Genomic DNA, 14,745 nt, shown 5'->3' with positions numbered 1-14,745 from the left:
AACTAAGACAGAGGCCTTCATTCCAGGAGGATCAAATCATAGACACATATGAGAAGAGGGGATCTTAACTAAGAAAAGTCCTCCAAAACTAAGTCTGTAGTTTGGGGAACTTTCTGGGTTACTAGCTTGGATTATATAAGAAGGCAGGCTGAGGAAGATGTGAGGTGCAGGCCAGGCAGCAGCGCTCTCACATGGCTCCTGCTCCAGTTCTTGCCTTCAGGTCGGGCCCTGTCATTCCTCAGCAGCTGACTGTTTGCTGGAAGTAGACCATGAAGGGAGCCCTTTCCTCTGGAAAATGTCTCCACCTGTTTGTCACAGCGACAGTAGCAAACCAAGACACTGTTAAGTTGAATAATGCTCGTATTTTATTTTCATTTTTTGACTTGGCAGAGTTAGGGAAACTTTGTTCACCTGCTATGTTTCTTCCCAGGATGCATCTTATTTTATGTTTACCCAGTCTGGACAAGATAGGAGATGCCTTATTCCCAGGAAGATTCCACTTGAGTGACATGCAGCTAGTTCAGGGTGGTTTTAGCGCTCTCTCTCTCTCTCTCTCTCTCTCTCTCTCTCTCTCTCTCTCTCTCTAAAAATAAACCTGCACATATAAGCGAACGTACTTAAGTATAAACTCCCCATAATGGGTATCAGGGTTCAATTAAAGACACCACGAATAGCTAAAAAGGGCTAAAACTCTGAGGGTAAAGAAGTATTCAAAACGGAAATTATCTGTCCATGTTTCTGTATTCTTGTTTATATCCTTACCCTTCCTTATTCTCTATTGTTCTTCCTTGTTCCCTGTTCTACATCTTTTTTACCTGTTACAAGAGTTCCCAGTCATATATAAAAACCAGTAAGCCCCCATCCCTAGCAGGCTCCAGGGCTGGAATTCTTTTGCCCCATAAACAATCAGATAAGGGTTTTCACGGACACACACAGATCTGCGGGTGTGGCTAGTACACTTTCCTTGACTGAGATGCTGTGGGAGTTCCTTTAGCCAATAGCTTTTAAGGTACTGGCCCACTTTGGGCGTGGTCATATGTACTACATACACAGATGTAACAGCGTGAGTGGCCCCTTGGCTGCCGGATTTGGTTCCAGTTCCCAGCTCATGCAGAGGACTGCTGATCTATGAGTCTATTCCTAAATAAAGAAACCTTTATTATACTCCATTCTAGGCTAGTGTGGGACTATCTTATTATAATCAACAACAGACTGGCACCCATGTGGATCCTGAGTCCATGCCTACCGGGACCAGGGCAGATGGCCTGCGGCCTTCTCCCACCTCTGCTTTCCTGACTTGATCTCACCCAGTAAGCGATCTTTTGCTAAAACCCTTCTGAAACTGAGCTACCCCTTTGGTGCACAGCTGCAAACCATTTGGCTGGCCTGCCGTGTGGCGACTTGGCAGTTTCCTGTTAGCCCACCGAACAGCTTGTTCCGGGAGCAAAGGCTTTTCTGGTTTGCTTTTGTGGCTTGCGGGCTCTGGGTTCCTTGAAATTCTGATCAACTAAAACCTTCTCCATATATGAATTTGATCTAATTGTTCTTAATCTGTTAGTATATTTGTTGGTGTTTAAATTGCCACCACTGCAGAACCACATCGGGATTGTTGGTGTGGTTGCCAAATGTGTCTCCTTGCCCTGCACCCGCAACTATGACACCTGCTGGCCAATAAAGATTATTATAACACTTGCAGCATTTTACTGAAAACTTATAATGGAGGTAGGTTCATTTGATTAATAAATAAATAAATTTGACAATTGTGTAGTTGCAGACAATATTACCACCCAGGAATTTAATAACCTTTTTGATTCTACTATGGATGGAATTCTCCATGGATTATATGAGATGCCTAGTACATCCATTTTTGTGATCATGGGACTTAGCTTTGTTCTTCATATTATATACTTAAAGAAATGTTTTGATAACAGAGTAAAGTATAAGACACTTTTAGAATGATACAGTCTTCATAAACTAATAATGAAAAGCTAGCTGTTATTCTTTCCTTTCTACTCTCCTTCCTTCCTTTCTTTTTTTCTCTCTTTCTTTATTTTAAAGAGTGGTTTGCTATGATTGCCTTTATGGCCTGGACCTCACTCTGAAGACTAGGTTGCCCTAGGATATCAGAGTGATCTGCCCACCTTGCCTTCAGTGTGCCTGTATTATTAGTGGGCAGGTCACAATTGGATAAGTTGGGTGTTTTAATTGGCTTACTGAGGATGAATGGCTGAGCCTGGTTGGTTAGGGTAGCTAGGACACAGGCTCTGTTTCTAAGTCCAGTAACAGAAGAAGGCTCCCTTCAATTACAGCTCCCCCGGCCTTAATGTCCATTGTCTTCCAACTATGAGCAATATTATTTTACTTTATTACTGAGTCTGTTACAGAATTCTGTTCTTATTCTACAGAGGGTGAAATCCAGGCTCACAGAGATAAGTGGTCTTCTATGTAGTTAAATGTATGGTTATATAAGTGTAAATGCTCATCTTACTGATCCTGTCATCCCAATAACTCACTAAATGAAGTTGAAGCCATCTAAGCCAGGCATGGTGACACAGACTTGTAATCACGGGACTTAGAAATTCAAGGCAGGAATTTCAGGATTTTGAAGTCATCCAAGATGAGAATGATCCGTGGGTATGGACGAGGGCCACAGAACCATGAGAAACTGTGACTGGCTCAGTACTGTGTTCACAGTCTTCCCTGCAGCTCAAGAACTTCAGGGCCATGACACCAACAAGTGTTAGCTGAGGTATTTACATCCCATGTTTTCTATCATTGATAATGTTTCCTGTACAAGGCAGCCTAGGGCACTTCAGGGTTAGACTCCTGTTACTTATTAAAGAGTAGAATTCTACATGTGGGAGAATTAGCCTCAGGCAGGAATAAGTTGCCTAACTGATTATCCAATGCAATGTGTTCAGTCCTGAAACCATATACACACAACTAACAGAAATGGACTCAGCAGATTTTATTCCTATATTTCTATGTACTTATTCATACATATTTACAAGGAGGAATTGGAAGGGAAGAATTTGGGAAGGGATGGAATGAGAACAAGGAAGGGGAAAGTAATGTAATATATTTTAATTAAAGTGTATGAAAAGAAATTTTAAATTAAAAAGCAGTTAGAGAGACAGCTGAGTAGTTAAGAGCTCTGGGTGTTGTTACAGAGGACACAAGTTCCATGCCCAGAAACCACCTCCTGGCTAGCCATCTATGAGTTACAGCTCCAGTCCAAAGCGATCTGATGCCCTCTTCTGGCCTCTACAAGTACTGTGCACAGACACTTGCAGGCAAATACCCATATACAAACCCCCAAAATTCTAATTTAAAAGAATGGGATGCTCTACAGTGATGTCACAGCTTTGAGATACACAGCAGGCAGGGCTAGAACTCATTCTGGCGCTGTATGGAAGCCACTCTATCGACTCTCTGAGCCAGTATGCCAGAGGCAAAAGCAGCTTTATTTTGAGGTCAGAGTAGCTCAGCAGGACTCTTCCTCTAAGACAGCATCCACAGTGCTGACAGGTGACTTTTCCTTGATGCTTTCTGCATTCATGGTCCAGAATTCCAGAAGATACTTGAGAAATTAGGCCTCACTGAGTTTGGAAACCTGCCTAGGCCTTGGGAGATTTCTCTACGGCCCTGGTGTATGGAGTAAAATACACCTTCTCTCAATCTGGGAATATGCTTGGTAGATCTGGTAAAGGTCTGGGGCCAGGGCCTTTGCGGAGGGGTTGCTTCAGGTCCTGAGATTCCAACTCTTTGTCTACGTGGGGCTGCAGTTATCAGTCCAAGGCCACTGTGGACTTGGTTTACAAAGTTCTTGAGGGAACATGTTTTCCTCTTATGCAATATTTTCTGATTAGCCTCTTCCTGAATTTGTGTACTTCCTTTTAAAACAGAATCCATTGATATTTATTAACAAGAAATCTACTGAATTTGGCACAAATTTCTAGTCAATCTGTGATAGGTCTGTGTTTAGGTTGAAGCCACGACTGGGACCAAACTGTTCCTGTCACTCAGACTTCACTAGCCAATAAGAACCTCCAGCAAACCTGACAGTCAGATGGGCGGGTTCTTCCGGTCGCCAGACTTCTGGCTCAGCTCCTCCCACCGCGGAAGTCGGAAGCTACCACCTTGTGTAGCCCGGTTGGCTTCGCTGTGGGGAGAGCACCGGTAAAGTAGCAAAGCCACTTCACAGTGAATGAGGGACTGCTGTCCACAGATAGGAGGAGCGGCCCGCCATGGTGAGCGAAGGACTGCTGTCCCCAGGCTGGGAGGAGCGGCCGGCTGAGCCGCGGGAGCCGGGGTGGCGGGTATTCCCCGAACTGGGTGGGAGCGGTGGGAGTTCGGCGTGGTCCTGCCTGTCCCGTGTGGCCCTGCGTGGTTCTACCTGGTCCTGCGTGGTTCTACCTGGTCCTGCGTGGTCCTACCTGCCCCGTGTGGTCCTGCGTGGTCTCGCGTGGTCCCGCCTGGTCCTGCCTGTCCCGTGTGGTCCTGCGTGGGTGCTTGTGGGCCGGGCGACAGCCTCTGAAAAACTTCACTCGTGAACTGGGTCAGTGCCGGGCATTGGGAGTGGTACTACGCTTAGAAATATCCTTGTTGTTGACGTCGCTGTGAGATGCCGGCTCCTGTGGTGTTTCTGTTGTCGCAGTGGAAGACAGATTTGCCAAACTCGGAGAGCTCTGATCTCTCTAGTGTCTTCCAGAAGTTCTACCTTTTTAACATTGAGCCTTTAGGGTTAGGATCCGTCTGGAGTTAATTTTGTGGAGTTTGTAAACATTATCTCCTGTGTAGAGTGGCATCCCACCGCCAAACTGTGGCGTAGAGGAGCCGAACTGGTGCTGATAGATTTGATGGCGTAAGGATTTACCAATTGTTAGGACAATTTACCAATTGTTAAGTCACATAAAGTAGAATTTAGATAAGGGAGGTGCTTCCCAAATACCTCAAAGACAAGTAGTGTGCTAACTGTGATTGTTAGAGATTAGTATAATAGGATTTGTTCCCTATGATTAACCAACTATAAAGCTGTATTTCCATAAAAAAGGTGACAACCCTGATTTATAACCAGCGGAAAGGCCTGTCCTCCCATCAAAGACCGGGCCTCTAAGGTGGTGCTCCAGGGCCAGTACAGGGTCCCAGCCAACACTGAGTCCTGGGTGCCATAAAGCTATATGGATTCTAGAACAGCTGTGTCTCCAGTGTTTGAAAATCAGTTTTGAGTGTCTCCTGTGTTGATTGAGGTGGACTTGAACATGGTCTGTAGCCCCACAGGGCATCACCTTTGCTGTCCTTCTGACTAACCACCCTAAAATCGTTGATTACAGGTCTGTGGCACAAATTTGAGTGAACTGCCCATTGTACTAACAAGAAAAGAGTTTGGGTGTGGAACATGGCTTTTCCGTTTAGACCAGAAGTGGAGGAATAGTGTCCTGTCTACATGGTAGGGGGAGCCAGACTAGGCACTAGCTAGATGACAGGCTGAAGTTTAAGGCGGTGAGCTGCAGGAGTCTCCATCATAAAGAATGGCATGATGAGGCAGGGTGAGTGATTCTTTCCTTGTAAATGAAGACACAGAATTGGTGGGTGTGCAATTTGGAAGTATAACTTAGAACTACTCAGTATTCAGTTTCCAATTAGGGAACACTCCTATGTAGGTTTGGAATCCTGGTTGACACAGTTAAGTCAGCTCAGAGGTTTGAGACACAGGCCATTGACTGTAACTCAGCTTACAGCACTCAGCAGGTAACATTTTACATGGCCAAAGTCCTACATTGTCTTATTAATGGCCTTCTCTCCACCAGGGAATTGCCTACTCTGTTGTCAAAGTCAGTATAAGTGAGTATAGTAATTCTTCCAATTATTTTCCTCATTTTAAAAAGGCAATGTTATTGGTATTTTTAAAATTTTATTTTCTTTAAATGAATTACTGCTCTGATTAAACACATTACTTCTCTAATCTCTATTTATTTCATTTTTTTGATGTTTCCTAGTCACTAAGAATTTCATTCCACTTTTTCTCAAGTGCTGTTTATTTATTTATTAATATCAGTTTAAAACAGTGGTTCTCACATGAAGTGGTGGAGGCATCCAGGATCAAATGACCCTGTCATAGGAGTCCCCTAAGACCATTGGAAAACACAGGTATTAGTATTACCATTCATAGCAGTAGCAAAATTATAGTTATGAAGTAGAAGTGTAAATAATTTTGTAGTGGGGGGGGGGTTGCCACAACTTGAGAAACTGTATTAAAGGGTCAACACACTAGGAAGGTTGAGGACCACTAGTTTTAATCAATGTCTCCTATACCTCAGGCTTGCCTCACGTTCTGTAATTGAGAATTGCTTTGAACACCTGTTTCTGCTGACCAGGGCTGGACAGACCGTCCTTCCCTTCAAGGCTAGGCCTTGACTGGTCAGTTAGAAGGAAAACTAGTGAATGAGTAACTTACAAATGAAGAGGGACTTGTATAAAAAGTGAGTTCACTGACCAAGTGTAAAGCAGATATAATCACAGCTCAGACACAGATGAGCAAGGAGGGTGTAAGGTTTTCTGCTGTGATACCAGTTGACATTAGCAATGAGCAATTAGGCCCACAGTATTAGCTGATTGATAGATGTCCTGACTGGCCATTCCTGGTTCATAGAGCAGGAAATCAAGAATGTGGATAAAGAACTGAATTTAAAATAAAGCCAAATTACTATAGTTACAGTAGTTCAACCAAAATTTAAGAACAGGATAAAATGGTGTGGCCCTGGCTAACATGAGTGTTATTTTCATGGTTTAAGATGTTCAGCCAGAGAGAAATCTCATGAGTAGTACTTGGTGTGCTCTAATACAAATCCCTGGTCTCTGGAGCACATGGCCATAAAGCCTGTTTCAACTTTTAAAAATAATTTTTGGGGATTATAATTACATCATTTCCACCATTTCTTTCCAGCCTCCAGGCCCTCCCATAGACTCCTGATTGTTTTCTAATTTATGGCCTCTTTTTGCTTTAACAACAGTAGTGTTTGAATGGGACCTGTGTTTGGCCACAGACTTCCCAGCTATGAAGCAGTGGGTTGACTGGTCATTTAGTGTGTACTGGAATGTGCACACAAAGGACCCTGTGCCTTAGGAGAGGAACGGGAAGTGCTCTGGGAGAATGGAAGAGTCTGTTAAACTACAGCTTTCCCAGAGTAGGGCCTGTCTGCTGGGTAAAAGGGCAGAGCTGGAAAGGCTGGTCCTGTGTGAGTCATTTGATTTCTGCTCACCCAGCTGGGAAGCTGCTACTGTCCTGAGGCCCTGCTGGGTGGCTCTAGTTAATGAGGGACTCTGAGAAGGCTTAGCTGTCAGGAATACCAATAGGAGATGACTTGCAGGTTCTTTCTTCTTCTCTAGTTCTCCTGTAGGAAGCTGTGAGGAAGACCACAATACATGCCACGGTGAGTGTGGTAGCCACAGTCCCCAGACCAGGAAGAGCAGGTTGGCTCTGCTATCAGAGTCCCAGCTGCTGGGACTGGGATGGACCATGAACCAGACTGTTTCTCTTGCTATATGTAGTGACCTGGGCTGTGGCCCTTGACCTCTGAGTTTCCCTGAGTGTTGATTCCCTGGGAAGAGGGAGGCTCTGCAGCGCTGGCCATAGGAAACTCTGGTGCCTTTAATATCACTGTCCAGTGTGCACACACAGACATTGTTTTTGGTGTGCAGTGGGAAAAGAGATGGGAAAACTGAAGGTCTGATTTCTAGAAGTCTTGAAGATTGCACTCCTCATTCAGTTTTATCTGATAATTTTACAAATGGTTTAGAATGTGGTAGAAGAGAGGTGATGGCTATCATCCTTCAGGAATACTTGGTTGGGGAAGTTCATTTCCAGGGGACAGAGGAGTTTCTGAGCTGCAAAGGTTTCTCAGGTGTGCATGGTGTTGTGCAGTGGATAGGAGAGAGTTCACACCTTGTGCCATAGTTTATGTGGCAGGAAGCAGACTTTAAATTACCCTTCAACATTGTTTTGTGTGTGGGTCTCCCTGGGGCTGGGCTTGCCTGGATCCGTGGGGCCATCAGAGAGGGGTTACAGAGCCATAGCTTAGCTTCCTGAAGACCTCATTTTTCAGAGAGAGCTCCAGACCATGGGGCCTCTCAACTATGTAGATGAGAGGGTCAGAAATATAATTGTGTAGGAGCCCCTGAGTTATTTTTGTCAAGTCTATGTTTATTTAATTTCTATATATCTGCAACCATAAGAAACATTGGTCAAATTCACGTTTTCCCTGCCTGAGTTTCCTTGGGTCTTTTGATAAAAGCTTGACTATCTTTTTGTGCTTTGTTTTTGGCTTTTTCTGTCTGTCCCCTTATTTTTTCACAAATTCGTGCACATTCTTTATTGTTTTATCTTTGTGGTAAGTGTAGAAGCCACACTCTGTTATGGTGTGTACTGTTCCTTCCCAATCCTATTGAGAACTCTTGAGTTTTTTAACATGGCATATAGGTTTGGAATTAGCTTTCTAGTTAAAAAAAAAAATGGGGATTTTCTTTGACTTGTATTGGATTTATGCTGCAAAATCGAACATACCCAACATCTTTTTGTGTACTATGTCATTTTTTTCTTTTTATTTTTTTTCTCCTTTGGAAATACACTTGGATGTACTATGTCATATTAATGGCATTGTTTACAGTAATATAAAAGGGTAAAAGACATTCTACATAATCATTTGTTTAGAAACTATAGTAAGTGTGTTAGTCTGAAACTGATGTGAAATAATGCACAAAGCCATAGAAAGAGAGTTTAGTGACACAGAATACATTGTTATGGTTACATAACAGCTATCCACCAAGTATGATTTAATCGAGAAAACAAAGCGTGAAAATCAAACATGCTTGAACAGTGAATCTGAATGTGACACGGGACTGTGCAGTAGCATGCGAAGTAAACTCTGATAACAGTAGGTTGGGATTTCCCACAGATGTCAACTAAAACTAATTAAAACCGTGTTGCATTGTTACAGTTGATGTAAAATCACACATATTTAGTGTGTGTATTCTGATATATTTGGACATATTACCTCCATGCACTAACCCCATTACCATAAACAACTCAGCAAACAGTGTTTTCCAGACATCCTTTTCTTGTCCATGTGTTCTGAGTGCCTACTGTCTACAGACTCCTCATAAAGTGACAGAATTGCTATGGATCCCAGGGATCATCTCAGTCTTCCATGCACTTGAGATTAGTATTATAAAATATCAGAATTCCCAAGTTCATGGCAGCTATGAAATGACTACATAAATATGAAAATAACCAAAATGTTAAGTTGTTGAATTCAAGCTGTGTGTCCTCAGAGGCCGTTGTGCTGAGTGAATGAGGGCAGCAGCAGTGGTTAGATGGTGATGATGATGATGATGATGATGATGATGATGATGATGATACACTTAGAGGTCTCCACAGTCAGGGCTATATCAGGCATGATACATTTTTTTTGGATTTTCCAATTTGGTGGAGTGCAGGTTTTTAAACTATGTTCTTATGGTTCGCTGAGTTTCCTTGGTATTTCTTAGGGACCCATTTTCAGTTCTGATTTTATTAGTTTAGATAGTCTATCTTTTATTTTAGTTAGTTTGGGTAAGGGTTTGTCTATCTTGTTGATTGAAAGGTTTCTGTACCTCCATAGTAAACCTCTCCACCAATGCAGTAATACAAGTCAAGACAAATTAAGAATTAAAAGTCTAGATTTAATGAGTAAATGCTCCTGGATGATTTTTTCACCCTCAGAGAGGAGACAGGGAGAATAGACCAAAAAACCACATGGCAGTTTTCTAGTGGGCAGCTTAAATACCCTGTAGGTGTGGCCTTGAGCGTCTCTGGGGGAGGAGCCACCACTTGGTGGGTTTTCTGAGATTGGGCGTGATTTGGAGAGAGGGAGAGAAGTGAGGGGAGGAGGGCCAAGTTGGAGCTATCTGACCACCCCAGATTCCTCGAATATATATGGGCATTGGTTCATGGTCTGGCTACTTCCTGTGGGCATGGGACACATGCCGGGGTGTGGGGGGAGGAGTTGAGGTGTCAGGACCCTCCCTCTCAGTGTTTAATGTTTTCACTATTATGTAGCAAGAGTTCTTTCTATCTTTTTTCTTTGATTGGTTGATATTTGTGGGGGAGACAGGGTCTTAATATATATCCCTGTCTATCCTGGGACTCATTGCCTAGATCGTGCTGGCATCCAACTCAGTGAAACACACTATTTCTGCCTTTGAATGCTGGGATTATAGGCTTTAGGCAGTACATTCAGCTTGTCCACCTTTTTTTTTTTTTTTTTTTTTTTTTTTTTTTTTTGGTTTTTTGAGATAGGGTTTCTCTGTAGCTTTGAAACCTGTCCTGGAACTAGCTCTGTAGACCAGGCTGGCCTCCAACTCACAAAGATCCACCTGTCTCTGCCTCGCAAGTGCTGGGATTAAAGGCGTGGGCCACCAACGCCCAGCACCTTTTTTTGTAGTTAGTAATTGTGCATACAATGTCTCTGTTTACTCGGTACTGTTAATCTGTTTGCTTGTCTCTCTTTTTTAAAAGTCTGTTAATTAGCATTTGTCTTGCGTGGCTATATCCCAATCAAAGGGCACAGAAATGACAGGGGTGAACCTCCTATTCAGTTTTCTTCTAAACTGACTTTGTGATTGCTTTAGAATTTATGTGTTATGGAATAAGTCTGGTAAGCACCAGAAATATATGAATATACTGCCAAAGAAGAATACATTTACACTATTACTATATTACTATCATGTTTTTTATTATATACGTCTGTGGAATATTTTAGAATGCCGTGACTTATGATGATGTGCATGTCAACTTCACTCGGGAAGAGTGGGCTTTGCTGGATCTCTCCCAGAAGAATCTCTACAAAGATGTGATGCTGGAAACCTATAGGAACCTCACTGCTATAGGTAAGACTGAGTTTTCCTTCACTTTTTAAAATAAGGTGACAGCTGTTTCTTGTTTATTGACGCTCTTCTATAATTTCTGTTGAGAAAGAAGAATGATTTGAATAGATCATGTGGGGTTCTAAGGTTCATTGAAGATAACAAATTACATTTTATGTAATTTCCAATAATATATCATACATTTTCTTATACTATATTTTAGGCTACATTTGGGAAGACCATAATATTGAAGAACCTTGTCAAAGTTCTAGAAGACACGGAAGGTAATTTTCGTGTGCAAGTGATGCAAATGTGCCTCTGAAGAAATTTTAATGTGTCCTGGAAATTTTAAGGGAAACAGCAGTGTAAGGAAGCACAGCCTTGAGTTTATTGATGATTCTGAAATTCTCACAAAATCATGTACCTCAACGTCAGCGAGCTGATTTGTGTTTGTAAGTTACTCTTTTAAAAAGGAAGACAAGGAAACAATGCCTTAACAGATATCACCATGTGAATCATAGCCCCATGCAAGCTATGCTGTAGAACTGCCAATTCATTTAGTTTCAGACTACTGAGATATTACCAAAGGTATACACATTGGATAGATGAGAAGTATATGTCCAAAATCTTCTAATAACTAAATAGCTCATAGTAAAGCTGGTGCTACACATATACTTGTAGCGAGTTTGCTAAATTTAGTGAAAGGGGAACTTTATGAGAGTCAAGAAAGTTGTGGAGAAACTTCAATCCCTATATCATGTGTCTTTGAGGAACATAGTCAATCTGTTTAAATGCAATGTGGAAAACTTTTATTTGTTATTCTTCCTTTACGAGGTATATCATATGTCACTCCGGGTACAAGCCCTGTGGGCATAGGGGTATTGAAAAAAGTAATCTCTTTCCCAGAGTAATTAGAAGCTGTGTAATAGCCCCCACTTTAAGTAGACTGAATGTGATACAAGTTTACATTTAATTAGGTTTCTACTTCGTTGGGAATCCATCAGTAAACTACACTGCAGAAAAGCTCTGTGAGTATTAGCAGTGTGGAAATTCTTTGGTTTGTCCTGGTCTACTTTGTGAATGTATGATTCACAGTATAGGAATATTTGTGAATATGGGATGTCAAAGCTTTGAGCTTTTCCAGTTCTCTTCAAATATGTGAAAAAACTCATATAAATGATGCTATAAATGTGAGCCATGTAATAAAGGCTCTTACAGGTCTTGCAGGTCTCTACAAAGACTCAAAAGAACCCTTAAGGAAGGGAACACCGTGAGTTAAACACAGTGATAAAACCTTAAGATTTGATTCCTCTTTACAATTAGACCAATTTGTAAAACTAATTCATTCAGGTAAAAAAAAAAATTCATGAGTGTAATGTATGTGGTAAAGCTTTTACATGTGCCAATTATCTTCACAGCCCTGGAAGAAGTCCTGCTGAAGAGAAACCCTGTGAATATACTCACCGTGCCAAGGCATTGCCATCTCACAGTCATCTTCAACGGCATGAAATAATTCCCAGAGGAAGAAAGCGCAATGAATGTAGTCAGTGTGGTAAAGCCTTTGCAAATCACAGTTATCTTCGAATACATAAAAGAACACACACTGGAGAGAAACCCTGTGAATGTAAGCAATGTGGTAAAGCCTTTGCACATCTTAGCAGCCTCCAAAGACATAAAAGAACACATACTGGAGAAAAACCCTACAAATGTAATCAATGTGAAAAAGCCTTTTCACAACCCACTAGTCTCCAAATACATATAAGAACGCATACTGGAGAGAAGCCCTATGTATGTTATCAATGTGGTAAAGCCTTTTCACAACACAATATTCTCCGTGTACATAAAAGAACGCATACGGGAGAGAAACCCTACAAATGTAATGAATGTGGTGAAGGCTTTGCACGTCACAGTCATCTTCAAAAGCATGAGAGAATGCATACTGGAGAGAAGCCCTACAAATGTAATGAATGTGGTGAGTCCTTTGCACGCCACAGTTATCTTCAAAGGCATGAAAGAATTCATACTGGAGAGAAGCCCTATGAATGCAGTCACTGTGGTAAAGCCTTTGCACATAACAGTTACCTCCGAATACATGAAAGAACACATACTGGAGAGAAACCCTATGAATGTAGTCAGTGTGGTAAAGCTTTTGCACGTCACACTAGTCTCCGAATACATAAAAAAATTCATAGTGGAGAGAAACCCTATAAATGTAATCAATGTGATAAAGCCTTTTCAGAACACAGTTATCTTCGAATTCATAAAAGAATACATACTGGAGAGAAACCCTACCAATGTACTCAGTGTTGTAAAGCGTTTGCACATCACAGAAGTCTCCAAATACATAAAAGAACACATACTGAAGGAAACCCTATGAATGCAAGTAATATAGTTAACCCTTTGTATGTAACATTAATCTTTGAAGTCATGAAAAAAAATCTTACTGGAGAGAAACTCTAAAAATGTAGTCCGTGTAGTAAAGTCATTGCACTTCGTGAGTCTTTATGCAAGAGGAAAACCTTTAGTGTAACCAATCTGCTATAGACTTTGCATATAACAGTAATCTTTGAGACCCTGAAAGAACTCATACTAAAGGGAATCAAAGGGATTGCAAAGGATTTGGTAAGGACTTCAGCCAACACACTTACAGTTAAACAAGATTTTTTATTCTGAAGAAAAAATTCTGCAAAGTGTCAACAATCTGTTCAAGCATGATGATGTACTTCATTATTTTATTTGCTCCTATAAACTCATGTGTACAAAAGCCGAATGAATTTAAATGATAAGGTAACCCTTTTTGATTTTACACTTTTCTTCAATTATGTGAAATAATTCATCTAGGTGTGAAACTTAATGGATGTGGTGGCCCCTCCAAGTCTTCCAGTCTTCCTCTTCTTCTCCTCTTCCTCCTCCTTCTTCTTCTTCCTCTTCCTCTTCTTCCTCCTCCTCCTCTTCCTCCCCTTTCTCCTCTTCCTCTTCTTCCTCTTCCTCTTCTTCCTCCTCCTTTTCCTCCTCCTCTTCCTCTTTCTCCTCTTCCTCTTCTTCCTCCTCCTCTTCTTCCTCCTCTTCTTCCTCCTCCTCCTCTTCCTCCTTTTTTTTTTTAATATTACATATAGCTGTAAATGTCAGCACCCTGCAGAACCCCTTTTGGTGGACTGTACTTGAACTTTAAAACACCTCGGTCCCCACACTGTCATCCCTGTCACCTTCCTTCCTGGTAGGAATAAGAATATTCTAAAGAGACATTTATATTTCTCCCTTTGGCTAACAACTAATGAAACAGTGGATGCCTTGAAATTCTAATTTCCCAGGAATCTCACTCTGGGCAAAGACTGAGTCCTCCAGAAGGAAACTTCTCTGCTGAAGACACGTTTACCTCTTATCTGAATACCTTGCACTGGAGAAAGCTGAGAATGGGGAGGGGGAGAGTTAGGAATGGAAAATAATTCACTGTATGACTTAGATAACTTACTTGTGCATATCTGTTGTCATCTATCTAAACCTGTTTGCACTCCCAGGATTAATTGGTTACCTTGTGTCATCATCACTCTTACAGATTATTCACATTGAATAAATATGTTTTCATTTTTTTCTTTAGTTTGGTTTTTTTCTATTTTTTTTTTAAGGGAATAGTTTCACTATGAATGTTCAGCTGGCCTGAAACCCACTCTATAGTCTGTCTTAGGACATCACAGGGATCTGCCCACCTTGTCTTGAGAGTGTCTGCATTACAGTGGACATGTCACAACTGAATAACTTGGTTCTTTTAATTAGCCTAATAAAGATGAGTGGCTAAACCTGGCTGATTATGGTAACTACAGCACAGCCTCTGGTCCTATGTCC

General features: G+C 41.6%; 1 protein-coding gene across 6 annotated transcripts; it reads left to right on the top strand.

The window, feature by feature from the left end:
• Nucleotides 1–4,110: 4,110 nt before the first annotated feature.
• LOC125405995 (uncharacterized) lies at nt 4,111–14,499 on the top strand. Of its 6 annotated transcripts, none has more exons than XM_087901072.1 (7): nt 4,117–4,250; nt 6,059–6,150; nt 7,390–7,433; nt 10,800–10,926; nt 11,126–11,186; nt 11,880–11,930; nt 12,321–14,499. In XM_087901072.1, the coding sequence occupies exons 4-7, from the start codon at nt 10,893–10,895 to the stop codon at nt 13,360–13,362; spliced, it is 1,188 nt and encodes a 395-aa protein (XP_087757198.1). In that variant the 5' UTR covers nt 4,117–4,250; nt 6,059–6,150; nt 7,390–7,433; nt 10,800–10,892; the 3' UTR covers nt 13,363–14,499. The 6 variants fall into 6 exon arrangements, with proteins under 6 accessions (XP_087757197.1, XP_048298746.1, XP_087757198.1 ...); XM_087901073.1 differs by lacking the exon at nt 4,117–4,250 and adding an exon at nt 5,830–5,844; XM_087901075.1 differs by lacking the exon at nt 6,059–6,150 and having other exon boundaries at nt 4,118–4,250.
• The last annotated feature ends 246 nt before the right edge of the window (nt 14,500–14,745 follow it).

The sequence above is a fragment of the Myodes glareolus genome, chromosome 23 (assembly GCF_982192425.1).
Source record: "Myodes glareolus chromosome 23, mMyoGla1.1, whole genome shotgun sequence".
NCBI classification, from domain to species: Eukaryota; Metazoa; Chordata; class Mammalia; order Rodentia; family Cricetidae; genus Myodes; species Myodes glareolus.
The sequence above is the reverse complement of the archived record's forward strand: the minus strand, read 5'-3'. Positions and strand labels throughout refer to the sequence as shown.

What these genes read in the sequence shown, in the direction of transcription:
- LOC125405995 (XM_087901071.1), top strand. An exon ending in TAGGAACCTCACTGCTATAG is followed by an intron (nt 10,927 to 11,125) that starts GTAAGACTGAGT and finishes ACTATATTTTAG; the next exon opens with GCTACATTTGGGAAGACCAT. An exon ending in CTACACTGCAGAAAAGCTCT is followed by an intron (nt 11,931 to 12,320) that starts GTGAGTATTAGC and finishes TTATCTTCACAG; the next exon opens with CCCTGGAAGAAGTCCTGCTG.